General features: G+C 33.3%; 2 protein-coding genes and 1 long non-coding RNA gene across 3 annotated transcripts in view; 1 reads left to right on the forward strand and 2 right to left on the reverse strand.

The window, feature by feature from the left end:
- LOC149487660 (facilitated trehalose transporter Tret1-like) lies at positions 1–13599 on the forward strand. Its single transcript, XM_089696230.1, has 4 exons — positions 1–414; positions 7448–7845; positions 10465–11226; positions 13042–13599. Exons 1-4 carry the CDS (start codon positions 363–365, stop codon positions 13228–13230), a joined length of 1401 nt encoding a protein of 466 aa, XP_089552356.1. The 5' UTR covers positions 1–362; the 3' UTR covers positions 13231–13599.
- LOC149487659 (uncharacterized) overlaps positions 1–15575 on the reverse strand; it is a 64605-nt gene that overhangs the window by 29690 nt on the left and 19340 nt on the right. The gene's annotated exons all lie outside the window — the stretch shown is intronic.
- The window catches only part of LOC149487661 (myrosinase 1-like), a 17768-nt gene continuing 15468 nt past the window's right edge, over positions 13276–15575 (reverse strand). The window contains exon 7 of the mRNA XM_089696229.1: positions 13276–13546. Coding sequence (XP_089552355.1) covers positions 13336–13546 — 211 coding nt within the window. The 3' untranslated portion in view covers positions 13276–13335. The remainder of the gene's footprint in view (positions 13547–15575) is intronic.

Raw genomic sequence — 15575 nt, forward strand, 5'->3', positions numbered from 1 at the left:
GTGCGATCCGTTCAGTTCGTTCGCCTCCGACAGTGCTTCGTTCAGTTATTCACTCGCTGCCGTCGCGTTAACATATTTTGCGCGTTTTCTCGCATTATGAATCAGCAGACCAACAACACATAAACCTTCCAAAATGAAGCCAAATCGGTTATAACGTTTGCTTTTAAAAACTACATTAAATTTTAGATCGAATATATTATATTGTGATATTTAGCTAGTATCTTCTGTTATTATTTATATTTTACCATGGGGTCGAATTATATTTTATAAAATTTTAATTTTAATAATCCAGTGCTCAAGATAATCTCATTCCAATCGATACAATAAATTTTATAGATTTGTAAAACGTATATAACATTGCAATGACAGCAAAAACTCGTTCACATTGGAAGGAATATGGAACAGCGCTATGTGGTAAGTTCGTTTTCTAACCTATCAGGAATTCGTCGGCATCGACTGCTCATTGCAGTTCGAACTCTAATCTTTACAGTTACAATGTGTATTGTTCAGTTTTCAGTTTATAAATAGAGTGGTCATGTAACGCTTTCCTGGTAGAGACAGAAGCTGAGCACAGCATTATACGCAGTCACGTTTTTTGCGAACGTATGTGAGGCTAACCAGTGTCGGCAGACTCTCGACATTTTAATGAAACGTGTCGCATTCCTCACATACGTCAAATGAACTTATTAGCTTCACATTGCTCTTATCACAGCATGATCCCATGACCTTTATTCATCGTACCACACAATGAAGAATACTAATTAATTTCAATACATGTTCACACAAAAAAAATAAATACAAGATTCCTATAAAAAACATAAAATAACATGTGACGATGTCTTCGCGACTTCTAAAATCCTATAAACGAGTGATTGGTACCAGTTTATAGATTTTATTATACTGTCTCGATGAAAGCTTTTCTAAATTTAACACCCATACACTATTTTAAAACTAAGTCACTGATTAACTTCATTCTCACGAAACAAAAGTTGTTTAAAATCTTCATATAATTTTTTATCAATGTATTTGTAAACATCGATAGGTTTTTTTCTACATTCGGATCACGAAACATGCCAACTATTTAAAATAATAGACTAAAAAGGGATTTCCTGGAAAGGCTTCACGCAGGTAGGTATATGCTGGCTGCACTCTAAATATTATTTTGTGGCTTATTATAAAATGCTTCAAATGGTAAAACCCGCCTATTCATAACCTATATAGGGATTGGCTATTGACAAGCCCAATCCATAAATGTAGAGTCGACTTTTATTACTTTTTTACCTCAGCGCGCAATATTTTATATCTAAGTTTGCTTAGGCATTACTACGCAAATATTTGCAAATATTTTTTATTTGATTATATTAAGATGTAATATTTAAAAATATTACATATTTAACAACAGTCACAAACTCAGAACAAATAATGACATTCAAGATGACATGCAAGATTCTAAGAATGCAAATAAGTAGGTTTCTGATTGTACTGTAATTATGTTTTCATCAATTACATAATATTATGATCAAATAAAGATGTTGTCTAAAAAGTGCAGTTTGAATTTTCAAGTTGTACATGTCATAAAATAACGGAATTTAACTGAAATATTACAGCTGAGGTGTTAAGAAAATTTGCAGATTACTTTGTGCCATGTAAAACAAAATATTTCCTTAACCATGAATGTATGTATTACTTATACATCATACGCTCTAGGTAGAGCGATCAAGAATATTAAAATATATAGCGGAGCCCCGTTTCTTTTTCTTCAGGCTTTCCAGTCCTTTACTCGACAACCCTTTTCTTATAATTAATCCCTTGAAGAAACGCGTAGGGCGTTTCTGCAAATATTCATGATGATCTCTTACCAACAGGCAAATCGGCAATTTGATTGACCGATGTGACAAAAAGAACTCATACATTCCCTATTCCCATTAAAATAGTATATTTGCTTCATCAAAGAATTGAACGGGAAGCAATCACTTAAGAAATAATTTGCAGCTCCTATTTGGGCCGCTTTAATTTCCTAGAATCGCAAACGAAACTGAACGGTCATAACAAAATTATGATTAAAACTTTCGTGGAATTGTTGATTTTAAATCAAAGTTTTCCACTTAAATAAACAATTTAAATCAAAACAAAATTAACTAACGAAGTTTAATTCACAAAAAAAATATAGGTACAACTATGTAAGAATATAGTAAATGTTAAAATAAATACATTAATCATTGTTTTACTTAATTTAAGACGCAAAATATAAAAAAAAATATCGTTACAATCAGTCTAAAGGCTTAGACAAGATATCAATGGAATTATTCCAGGTATTAATTATTATAAAGATTATCAACTTTACATCTCTCAAATTAATACAACATATTGTTATTATATTTATTTAATTACGTGTACACATAAATGTACCAATGCATTCAACATTCCAAAATTAACCACGTAATACTCTCTGGAATAAATTCATTCAATGCTGCAATTTTATCCAAAAAAATAAAGGTCAATATATTTATAACTGTAATAAAATATATAACCTTTATATTTTCCATAAAAATTTGCGAGTAAATAACAAAGTTATTGTTGTTATACAATATTAGACACGGGGCTATAAAATCAGTACCGCTTATTAGCTATTGTAATAATGTATTTATTATTAGGTATACATTGTTCTATAACAATATTCACACGAGGAAATCTTTTCGGTAAGTTTATTCATGGTCACGAATCTAATTAGATCATTGTCGGTAATTGGCGAGTTGCACTATAAAATTAATTGGACAATTTCTCGCTTGGCTTTTTATGTCAAAATTACTGTTTTCTTAACTTTCTTTTATTAACATCAAGATGTGATTCATTCGAAAAAATAGTTATGGTTAATCTTTTATACTATCTCAGCTTTTCACATTATGCTTTGAAAATTACAATGAATAATAATAATATTTATCAACATTTAAAGTATTAATATTAATAATTAAGTACAAGCCCCTTAATTATTAATAGTAACAATATAATATTTGTCTATGTGTCTATTAAAACACAAATAATTTTCATCAATAAATCGATTTTCAACTAAAAGGCAAACTTTTCAAAAATCTTCAAACTTGCAAACTTATTCATATGTCTATGATTAATCGAAACTAATTATAAATAATCCCGATAATTTACGATTGCTTAGTAAATAATCTCCGCGAATTCATTTTATGTTGGAATATCTAGAAACGTTGTTTATAAACACTAGAATAACGATTAATGCTTCAGCGATTTAATTCTGAGAAAATAATATGGATAATGGAGTTATTTGTCTCAACATTGGCGTTTCTAAGAAATAGTACTTTCACCGCATTTATTATTCCACTGATTCTTATTTGTATTAACTCATATCTATTAGTTTTCGTTGTTTTAGAGTTCATATAGATTAAGGCTCATCAAAAATTAATAAGTGTAAAATTTATAATGTACTAAGTACATTCTAATAAATTAAAATACTTTATATTTTCCATTTACATAGAACTTTGTACTGAAATGAAATAACATAATAATATAGAGTATAGAGTATTAGGTATTAATACTTAAATAATTTTGAATAAGTACAACTAATTACAAATTTATTGTATCGCTAATTGTTTCATAAGTGATACCTATTATCTAACCTGACTGACTCTGATCTGACTATGGAAATGTAAAAAAATTTCGACAGAATATTTAAAACTAATATCTGTAGGCAGTCATAATGTTTTTCCAACTCACAAATTTCTACAAAACATGCATGTGAATAGAAAGGCACGTGTTACATCAATAAGCGATTTATAAGGAAAATCTTGTTACTTGTGAAAGTCGTATGTGGTTTTCGTTATAAATACCTTTTAGTGTATTTGATTTAGGTATTTTATTCTACCTACGCAAAGAAATTTTAATATTCATCCGGTAATTTTGGATCCACCCAAAATAAATTTTAATACTCATTCATAGTTTCGGAAATTATTGGGTTCCTACCAGGAAATAAAAATTATTGTATAGGTACCTATGTAAATAATAATTAAAAGATTTGATTATTTGGCTGAAAACAAGAACAAAACATCTAGATCGTTGACACGGATCAAGAATAACACTGGTCATAGTTTATAAGTCCACGATCCGTAGTCACGTGCATTCCTATTTATAAAATAACGTATACTATGTTCCAATTAGATTGATACCAATTTAATCAGGAAATCCAATTGATAAGTTACTTTCTAAATTCCAGCTATAAATAAAATAGATTTTTCGTTATATTGAAAATGTAGAGTCGTTCCAATAAAATAGGTCAAACGTAAACGGTAGCCATTAAATTAATACTTATTGTATGTAAAAATAGACATCTAGTAGATATTTGGACATTACGTATCTCTTCATATATCTATCTAATTAGATCTACCACATCCATAGTCATAAAAATGCTCCATTTCTGTTTAATTAATTCCGCCGTTACCTTTGTTGGAAAACTGAAAGTTAACATAGGTGTATTTCGAAATAACACGCATCTATTTCTTATTACTAGTTGTTGTTAGTTGTGGCTTTGTAAATTTTTATTCAATTATATTTATAAGTGTATATATTTGTGCAATATCCTTGTTGACTAACCATGACTAATTTTAAGTTTTTTGCGTAGCACGCTTAAAATGTAGGTACCTGATATTAATGATATGCATTAGGCAGAGGTCACAATAAAATAACATATGTTACATCACGTCTGTTTTACGGTTTAGATTTGAAACTCTCAGGAACACTGATTTGATTTCATAGACAAATTAATTATTGATGTAGAGCCATCAAATAAAAATTGCGGCCGTGTAGCTTCAAACCAATATGGTTAATTGTAGTTGTGACTTCAAATTCCGCTCTTAGTTTTGCCCCACATACATAAACATAACAAAAATATGATAAAATATTCATGACAAATTTAAATAATTACTAATTTTCATTTTGCGCGTTATAAAATGAACTTTAGCATAGCTTGCGTCATCGCAAGCGCCAATCGCATTGAATTGCGACTGCCCCTCCCTCCGCACCTCCCCCGGACTTGTGATACAAACCCATAATAATTTATAGTTTACACACACATTATAACATTCAGTATAAAATACACTTAAATGCGAGTGTGGGCGTGAATGAACATTAAAACATTACACATACTTAAGTATTTTCGTCTGTAACTTAAAACGTAATATTCATAGCACCTTAACAATTTGCACAGCGATCCACTTAGGATAAAAAAGCTAATCTTGCACGTTATTATATGACTTCGAGAAGTTTCCACATGTAACGCTTATCTTTGTGTTATAAAATTAAACAAAACTTCTGAACAATCATTCTTGCATTAACATTTATTCACCTCTAACAAGGAAGAATAATTATAAATACATAATTTAGTTACTTATTTACCGTTTTCATTTGACGCGTTTTGTTTTCAATTATTTTAATCGAAATAACCTTGTTTTAAAAGACGATAATAACAATATTTTGTCAGAACCGTACAGTAGGTATCAATTTAATACGTTTTATAAGAAATCAAAATTGTTTTTTTGATGATGAGTCATTGATAAAAAAAAACATAAATATTGTGCATCACAACATTTGAATTCGCGTAATTAAATCTAGATCAAGATAAAAATGATAATAGCAAATTGCAAAATCATTTTTACATAAAATCAAAATAAAAATGAAGCAATTTATCACCAAGTTGTATAGTTTTGAATATTTTTTTTTTCGCAAGATTAAATTTTAAAAGAAAAATATTATTTAGATGTACAACATAGATCACTGATAATATTTAACTTGTATGTAACTGATTGTTCCTCAAAGTTAATGAGAAACAGATAAAAAGAGAAAGATTTAACTGGGCATTCAGGAATATCGTTACGCTGTCCAAGTTTACACCACAACATAAATTCTGAAAGCTGTGCCAACTGGCAATCGTTCTTTGTCCACAAACGCACTACACTGTACACATTACCCATTCTATACACGCTTCGTTCAAACAACTTTCGTCCAAATTTGCTTTATATTAGCGTGTAATACGACCAACGAACCTAAAATGCAGTAACGATCTTTCAAAAAATGAAATAAACATTTTAGTATCAACATTGTTTGACGACAAACTGAAAATTAAATTCTGAAAATATGTATTACATACACCCTAATAATATCCACATGACGCTTGTTGAAAAGATTCTCATCCAATTACAAGACTATTTAAGTTATCTTTAAAAACAAAAAGCTACTTCTAACTTTTAAAATAGTAATCGTAAAGATGGAGAGATATGGTATAATAACAGTTTCTCATAGAATTATTCTATTACACGAAGCGCTACCCCTTTCTTTACAAAGTGACTTGGTTTCCGCTCTCAACGGCAAAAGCTTCTCAAATTATTTAATTTGCTCTTACTCGACAATTGTTATCCGCGTCCGGTAATTTAATACCAGATAACCTCTGTCGTCAATAGAATAAAAGTGACATTTAATAAAGTCAATAATAAGTACAGCTTGAGATAGTTGTTCAAATTGCAGTATTGATATTTAAATCAACCGATATTAACCATATCCAGTAGAAATCGTAATCGATATTATACATGAAATAAATGCCTACAATTAGCAATCATTACGTGCACAATTAATTCATTATTTCCATTAAGCAATGTAATCATTGACCTGAAACCGCTTTAGCAACATAAATATGTACGTACCGCGTTCACATTTTATTTCTTTGTTCAGCAAATTTAATGCATTTCAGTGTTTTTAGATGCTTTAAAATTATCAAAGTCAAGTAACATTAACAATAATATGACAGCTGTTATTTACAAGCGTCAAGAAAAATTATCATACATAACTTTCATCACTTCAGATAAAAGAGACTGTAAAAAGATTAATTACAATGTATTCAGTGATAGAAGTAATACTTTTATTGGTGACTATTATTTCCGAGTGTTTATTGTAGATAAATTAGATCGGAAAACGTTGTTCTCAGAAGTTTCCACTAATGTATGATAAGACGGCCACGATAACTGGACAACTTAATTACGCAAATGTAAAAGATGCTGTCCAAAAATCGACTTAATTGAATTAGAAGTTAAATCTATTTTATGACGCTCTTATCTATTAAGCGCATTTATAGATACTTATATCATTAATCCGTGTAGATATCCACGAAATAGCTTGTAAACTTTGAAAATAAATAATGTACATTTCGTAATTTATGAAGTATCTACGCTTGTTCTTTATCTGTCTGAAAGTTAACCGACACCTTATCTAGGTAAACATTTTCATGCTTGTTTTTCAACACGAGTTACATAGATAAATACATCAATCCGTTCGTGGAAAACTGTTGACAATTGACGTTACTTGTAGCAACCTCTCTAATCTTAGTTATTATTTACGTGACACAAATACTTATATTATGTCTCTCTCATTTCAGCGACGCTAATTACCGCAACTGCGGGAACCTGCTACGGTTGGCCATCACCAACACTATCCTACCTACAGTCCGCTTCGAGCTTGATACCGACGACATCAGACGAGCGATCATGGATAGCGTCCATCATGATACTCTGCTCGGCACTAACTCCAATACCATCAGCATACTTCGCTGACCGTTTTGGAAGAAAAACAGCACTCCTCCTCGGTGCAATACCGTTTATCCTCGGCTGGGTGCTGGTCATCGTAGCTAAATCTGTGGCCGTGCTCTACGTGGCCCGTATGTTCTCCGGCCTGGGCTATGGCATCGTGTACACGGTGGCGCCGATGTACACGGGAGAGATCGCCACCAGTGAAGTCCGAGGGGCCCTCTCAACGCTCATCACTTTAATGAATAAGGTAATCCATACTAATATTATAAATGCGAAAGTAACTCTGTCTGTCTGTCTGTTACTCAATCACGCCTTAACTACTGGACCAATTTGCATGAAATTTGGTATAGAGATATTTAGATACCCGAGAAAGGACATAGGATAGGTTTTATCCCGGAAATCCTACGGGAACGGGTTTTTCTTTGAAAACGCGGGCGAAGCCGCGGGCGGAAAGCTAGTCGTCAATAAATTCATATCATAAACACCTGTCTCAATAACGTCACTTTAATTGGTTTACACAGGTGTCTTATAACAGACACGATGAAATGATAAAGGTGTGAATTTAAAGTATTATAAAAACCAAAGTGACCTCAATATTTAAGAACGTTGGGCTAAAATATCCAACGAAACTTTTCTTTATTCTTTGAAGTTATTCCCGACTTATTTGTAAATAAATTATTCTTAACGATTTTGAATTTAACCTAGAAAAGTTTTATTCCTTACAAAATGACTTTATATGTCTACTTTTCAACAATAAAATAATAATCGACTCAAAATAATTATTAACACAACTAAGCACAACCAAAACGACCGTTACGTCCGAGAGCCCAACGGAAAGTGTGTCAAATCCGCTGTTCAGCTCATTTTTATAAACACCCACTCGGTTCGGGTTGCCAGTTGGGAATTAATTTACAACACGGCCGTTCCTGACAGTGCGGCGTCCTCGACCGCAGCATGACTTCTACCACTAGCAAGTAACATCAGATCCATCCAACCTGCTTGCTTCATCCCTTGAAATCTACTCAACATCGCCTTAGCACTGTCTCAGGAACATAAAGGAAACTTGTTAGCAATCAACCTAGTTTCGCGTTATAGTCTGAAGCGTATATGTTATGCAGGGGAACGAAAAATGACCTTCATCTCTATTTTACCATTACCAGTGCCATGGACGCAAGCGTGCACTCAAGCGGCCATAGACAAGGTGTATTAAAAAGCAAATACTTATTACAGAATTAGATACCTTCAGACTTAACACGAATATAGATAAAACTCAAAATGTAATACACCGTCGTAACGACAGTGGCTCCAAGTGCTCTCATAAGCGACAACCTGTAAAAAAACAGAGACCCATACATTTTGCATGTTCTCTAAGTGGCCTAAACACATTAGCACCACAAAAATTTAAAACAGAGAGACCCATACCTTTTGTACGTTCTCTAGTGGTCTATAAACAATAGCACCACAAACTTTCAAAACAGAGACCCATAGCCATGTATGTCCTCTAGTGGTCTATAAACAATAGCACCACAAACTTTCAAAACAGAGAGACCCATACCTTTTGTACGTTCTCTAGTGGTCTATAAACAATAGCACCACAAACTTTCAAAACAGAGACCCATACCCATGTATGTTCTCTAAGTGGTCTATAAACAATAGCACCACAAACACAAAGTCTTCGACAGCAGCGGTGAGTGGCTACCGTCGTTCCTCGTTCACGCAGGCATCCCGGCGCCGTAGATTGGTTGCAAGCAGCCCGGAAGCCCGTTGTCAGCAACTGCAGCGGCGCAGTGGATGTACAGCGCACGTGCCATTGCCAGCGCACAGCACATCGTACCACTGGGAACCCTTGTTGCCTCCTTCAACACGTAGCATGTTGAGAACTGTCCCGTAGCACCTGTTATTATCATAGCAACTAGTTATTTTCTTAACAACTTTGCTTCCCCGACTCGGCCTAACCTGACCATGACTAATCAATAGCCCCAAGGTACTTAATGACTCCCGCTCACAGGACGCAACGGATGTTATTTCGCTACGGTTGAGATAATGTTCTTTCAACACTGAACAACTGAACTGAACAACTACTAATAAGCACTAAATTTAGATGGCAAACGGTCTAAAACGCGTGGCAATCCCAATTCTGATCTTAACGATTTTAAATTTAACCTAGAAAAGTTTTATTCCTTACAAAATGACTTTATATGTCTACTTTTCAACAATAAAATAATAATCGACTCAAAATAATTATTAACACAACTAAGCACAACCAAAACGACCGTTACGTCCGAGAGCCCAACGGAAAGTGTGTCAAATCCGCTGTTCAGCTCATTTTTATAAACACCCACTCGGTTCGGGTTGCCAGTTGGGAATTAATTTACAACATTATAATAATTGTATATATCTGTATTATTGAAGTATATTAAGGGCCGATTTTTCAATGCTTGGATAAAACTTATCCGTCCAATAAAGTATTACACGATAATATTAAAATGTCACGTAAACTGTCAAAAACGGGCAATTAGAATACGTTTTTAAAATGGTGGTTTTACACATTATTCGACGAATAAGTTTTATCCAAGCATTGAAAAATCGGCCCTAAATCGTTTATATTACGCTTATGTCAAGTTATTCTACTTATCTCGATGTTTTGTCTGAGACTTGTTACAAAACCATTTCACGCTATATTTACAGTGCACACGGCCCGGCCGCGGCGCTGTAACTATTATGAGTTTACCAGAGTTAATGAATAAGTGTTTGATGATTCATTCACTTAATAAAAGCGACGCAAATCTTAAAAGTAGAATAAAATTTCAATAGCATTTTTAATCTTTCAAAATACCTATCTTATATGAGAATTTTTCAATTTCAGGTCGGAATACTGTCTCAGTTCTGCATCGGGCCATTCGTAACGATGCGAACTTTAGCTGCCATCAATTTGATCCTACCCATTACTTTCGTAATTACCTTCATCTTTCTGCCTGAATCGCCGTACTATTATTTGAAATTCGAACGTAGTGAAAGAGCAGAACGTGCTCTTAAGAATCTTCGCAGTGGAGATATCAGATTGGAATTAAAGAATATAGAAATCAACGTTCAAGAGGATATGAAAAATAGAGGCTCATGGGGCGACTTGCTTTCCGAGGCCACCTACAGAAAAGCATTGTGGATCAGCTTGGGTGTATTTACCATTCAACAACTGTGCGGCAGTGCCGCGGTTATTGCCTACGCTCAGGGTATATTTGAAGCTACCGAAAGTCATATAGAGCCATACCAAGCATCCATTTACCTGGGATGTGTACAAGTGGCAACATGTTGCCTATCAGTGATCTTAGTGGACCGTGTTGGCAGAAAGCCGCTCTTACTCCTTTCTGCGTTAGGAGTTGGGTTGATGAACGGCGTAATCGGAACATATTTCTACTTCTATTTGACCAATAAAACGTCAGTCGCTCATCTCCATTGGCTGCCCATAACGGCGCTTCTAATTTACATCGTGTGCTATGCCATCGGGCTGTCAACGGTGCCCTACGTGATCATCGGAGAAATGTTCCCGACTAACGTGAAATTGTACGCCTCCTGCGTGGCTCACATTTACACAGGCATATCCATGTTCGCAGTTCAGAAACTCTTTCAGGTAATATTTCTTTATATTTGACGCTTCTTATCTTAGAGCTGATTTCACCAATAATTTTTATCGCGATCAAAGTCATATAAAATTAATTTAAGCGTTTAAAAAAGATCAACGCTTGCAATTTAAATTTAGATGATTTTTTGCTAGCATAGCACATAATATTTAAACGAGTTTAAAGTTCAGTCAGTGTCAGTGTTGTCTGTTAGTGTCATTTTAATTATAATATGAAATTTTGTATTATAAACGTAACAACTGGTGAGCATATAAATTAGGTAAACGCCCTTGATCATACGGATTGTCTACTTAGTTTATTTTTTTTAGTTTCTAAATATCACTAAAAACGCGTCATTGCAGTATTTTTCTAAAGTAATGGAAAACCTTTGATTCATTTCTTATTTGCTGTTTACGATATTTGCAAGTATCGTTGTCATTAACCTACCAACTAAGCCTACCAAGTTAAATTGTACATATTAGGTAAATAAAGTTATACTGTACATATGGAATAAACGTTAAATTTTAATTTTTTACGTAGTTTTGAAGAAGATTAGTCTCTATTTGGTAATTATATACCCTATTATCCATGTCTTGTGAACTTTGTTTTAATGGTGAAATCGGTTTGTTTTAATCGAGTTTAACTGACACCAGATTGGCCCATAATTTCAGAAATTAGTTATCCAATGTACCTAACAAATATATAATAAGGGGATCGTTTAACTATCAGATAATATAATAAAGTCGACAATAATTTTACAATAGAAAATAACCATGCATATTATATTTGAGGGATCATGGATTGATTACCGTATTTGCTCCAATTGCATAACTAATAATGTTATAAAATAAGAATCACTACATAGTATAAAACAAAGTCGCTTTCCCTGTCCCTATGTCCCTATGTCCCTTTGTACGCTTAAATCTTTGAAACTACGCAACGGATTTTGATGCGGTTTTTTTTATTAAATAGAGTGATTCAAGAGGAAGGTTTATATGTATAATAATATCCATTAAATAGTGGAGAAGTACTGTTATTTTTGAGGTTTCTAATATGATGTCGTAAAAAATTACATTTTTTCCGCTTACATTGCAAACGCAGGCTGAACCCTACGAGTTTTATCAAAATTATGTACTAAGTATTATACACATTGAAAAGGTCAACAGAAAAGTCCGCGATGGTATATGTCTATCTCTTATGCATAACCCACAATAACTTTTTTTTGTCATTTACTTTTTACGACAAATAATGGCTAATTTTCGATGCGATTTCAACCAATACAGCATTAATTCTTAACCAATTAAATACCTTGAACACATTGTTCATTTAATATAGATCTATATGGCCCTTTACACCGAATGATTTAAGTGAATATTTTCGAAGATATTACAGATTTAAAAATTGCGGGACGTGGCGTTTGCGGCGGTACCGGCCGGCCGCCCGGCTATCTGTTTTCTATTTTAGACCCGTGCGAAGCCGGAGCGGGCCGCTATGTTTTTATATACAACGTTCACAGTTTTTCTGTAGTGTATTTATATTTAGATTATTTAGTATCAGCATTGCACCCGTGCGAAGCCGGGGCGGGTCGCTAGTTCAAAATAATTACTAAAATGATTTTTTTTTTTTGTTATATAATATACCTTCAATACGTTAAGCTTTTTGAATATTTTCTTATAATCATCCCTGGATTCATCCCTGGACCCTGTCCCATTGAAATTTTTATTTTTTATAACAATTCATTCATATACAGCATATTCATCAACCGCAATAATTATAAAAATAAGCTTGATAGTAGCATTTATAAATGTGTATTTTTTCAATTTCAGGTAGTGGATGATGCCTTCGGTATTTACACAGTATTCTGGGGCTTCTCCGCGTTTTCCATACTCGGCCTGTTCTTCATGCTCGCCGTCCTCCCCGAGACCAAGGGGAAATCCTTCGCGTGCATACAAGCCCAGTTACGAAGAGACGTCGCTCGCGACAACGCTAGCAAGCTGATGACTGTCGAGTATTAATTCGAATAAGCGTAAATTAGGGATCAATTGAATCGAAACATAAGATATTAAATACTTAATTTTATTATAGTTTACATACGTAAAATATAAAAACTACAGAATCGTTCAGATAATTAGTCTGTAGAGCGGTATGAGAGGAAGGACAGTGGGTATGAGGAGGGTCGGCGCCCCAGAGAAGGCGACGTAGTCTTCGGGGTCGTAGTCTTGCGGTAATCCTCTCGTGGAGACGACGCTAGAGTAGAGGCGCGCCGAATCCTTAGCCGTCCTCGTTTTATTCGGGCTCTTGAAGTCAACCAAGTAAAGACCGAAGCGGGACCTGCAAATGCATTTAAAAACATGACGAGTGAAATTATATCATGATTTGACTGACACGGAGTTTTATTTATCTCTTTATCGATAACTGACCTATTTTCGGCTGTCTGAGTTGGCCTAATCAATACAGATAAAAATAGTAATACGTTTTAGACGTTATATTGTATCGAATAATAATATAATGTTATTTTAAGGTATATTGTATTATTACAATAGCTGTTGTGTTTGTATACAAATAAACTTTGTATTACAACGTAGAATTTGACTTTGCTTTTTTTAAGTACTTTCCATTTTATTATTAGAACTTTTTCCTGAACTACATTTTGATAATTATATAAATTTTGTTTAAGTACATTAAAATACAAATCTGTACATAACATTAACTAAACTTATATATATTTCCTAGTTATACATAAAGTGAAGGCGGAAGGCCTTTTGTTATAAATTTCTGTAAAATATCTGTGGAACGGCATTGTAAATTTATAAAATAATTTTATGCATATTATAAAATCAATCATATTACACTACATTATTAAAGTGTTAAACCAAATTCCGCCAACAAATTATATAGAGGAATTTCAATTTAAAATGTAATTTATGTATTATATTAAGACTGGAATTACAGTTCCTTGACTCAATATAATAAGCTAATAACGGTCATTACTTGCATTTCGATACAATAAGCAAGACTATATTGAATTGAGGGAATGTTGTTTGTGTATTACGTGACATTCCAACAATAAATGTAACTATGAAGCTAATAAGTTATAACTGAACATGCAATGTAGTTATTTTTTATTTATTTCGTATAACTTCAATGTAATAAAGTACCTAGGAATTGAATACGCTTACAATTTTCAACTAGTATTTCAGTTCAGCATAAGTCAGAAAAAATAGAACACCGAAAATGCCCCCGAAACCATTATTGAAATGTCCTAAAATTCTTCGACTAGAGTATGCTAATTATTATAATATTCGGAAAATGTATGCTACGATTTTCAACTATTCTAAAATGATGACACGGTGAGTACATGCTAACTTATAACCAAGGGCTTTGTTTTATAGTACAAAAATATAGAAATTTGTAAATGTGACGCGTATCTTTAAAAAAAAATTGGTTGTCTGTAAAGTCGGTTTACTGACGATAGTTGAACGTGACAACGTCCGATTGTGTTTCTTTGTCGCTCGTTCCGCGCTCTCGCTTGCACTTCAAGCCTTACATGGAACGCCTCAGAGCGAGGTAACGCCGCATGAGTCATAATAATTTAACAGAACATACAATACAAGTAAGTACCTACATATTATGTTACATTTAAAATCTATGAATGTCTTAACACGTTCACTGCGACATCATTATCAAAGAACTTTCAGCTGGTGCTTTGGAGACCTAAAAGATCTCGAAACTTATCCACCCTTTGGTGCGTTTGAGACCTAATCAGTCTCCTAAAGATACAGTTTTGAAAATAATTTATATCTTCCAGAAAACAATGACATATACTTTGAAGTTTTTGTGGATGAAAGATAGTCTATTGTTTTATATTTTGCTAGGTTCGCACGCAGTTATGACATTTGAATAAACTACAAATACCAAAAAAAAATTAGATATCTATTGCATCTCGTACCGCAACCGAAGATAGTTCAATATGTGTAGTAAGTAGTGATGGGAATGTCAGTTGTCGATTGAAATATAATAGTTTAATTAATTATGCAAAGTGTTTTTCATTAAAACATGGTAAGCAAATTGATTGCTTGCATTGCGCGCATATGGTAACAATTTGTTTTCCGAACATTTTCCAAAATTTTTATTATACTGGACGATGCAGCAGTATAATCCGGCTTTGATTTTTTGTTCTTCTCCGTAGATACTGCTTTCCGAATCGGTGGTAAATGTTAAAAATATGTAATGGCGTTTCAAAAGTGCTTGTTGAAGAAGTCTAATTGAATAAATAAATGTTTGAGCTTGAGTTTGTTAGAAATCTCACCAAAATAAATAGATTTTTTACACTTTTTTCTTTTAAAAGAACTCTGTTTCT

This window comes from Colias philodice, chromosome 6 (genome assembly GCF_061535455.1).
Source record: "Colias philodice isolate Cphi_HAF_F1 chromosome 6, ilColPhil1 Martin Lab GWU primary, whole genome shotgun sequence".
NCBI lineage: Eukaryota > Metazoa > Arthropoda > Insecta > Lepidoptera > Pieridae > Colias > Colias philodice.

Bases quoted from the DNA above. Each gene is read 5' to 3' on its own strand.
- LOC149487660 (XM_089696230.1), top strand. From the start codon at position 363: ATGACAGCAAAAACTCGTTCACATTGGAAGGAATATGGAACAGCGCTA. The intron at 415-7,447 runs GTAAGTTCGTTT...CTCTCATTTCAG, and splicing joins ATATGGAACAGCGCTATGTG to CGACGCTAATTACCGCAACT. The intron at 7,846-10,464 runs GTAATCCATACT...TTTCAATTTCAG, and splicing joins TCATCACTTTAATGAATAAG to GTCGGAATACTGTCTCAGTT.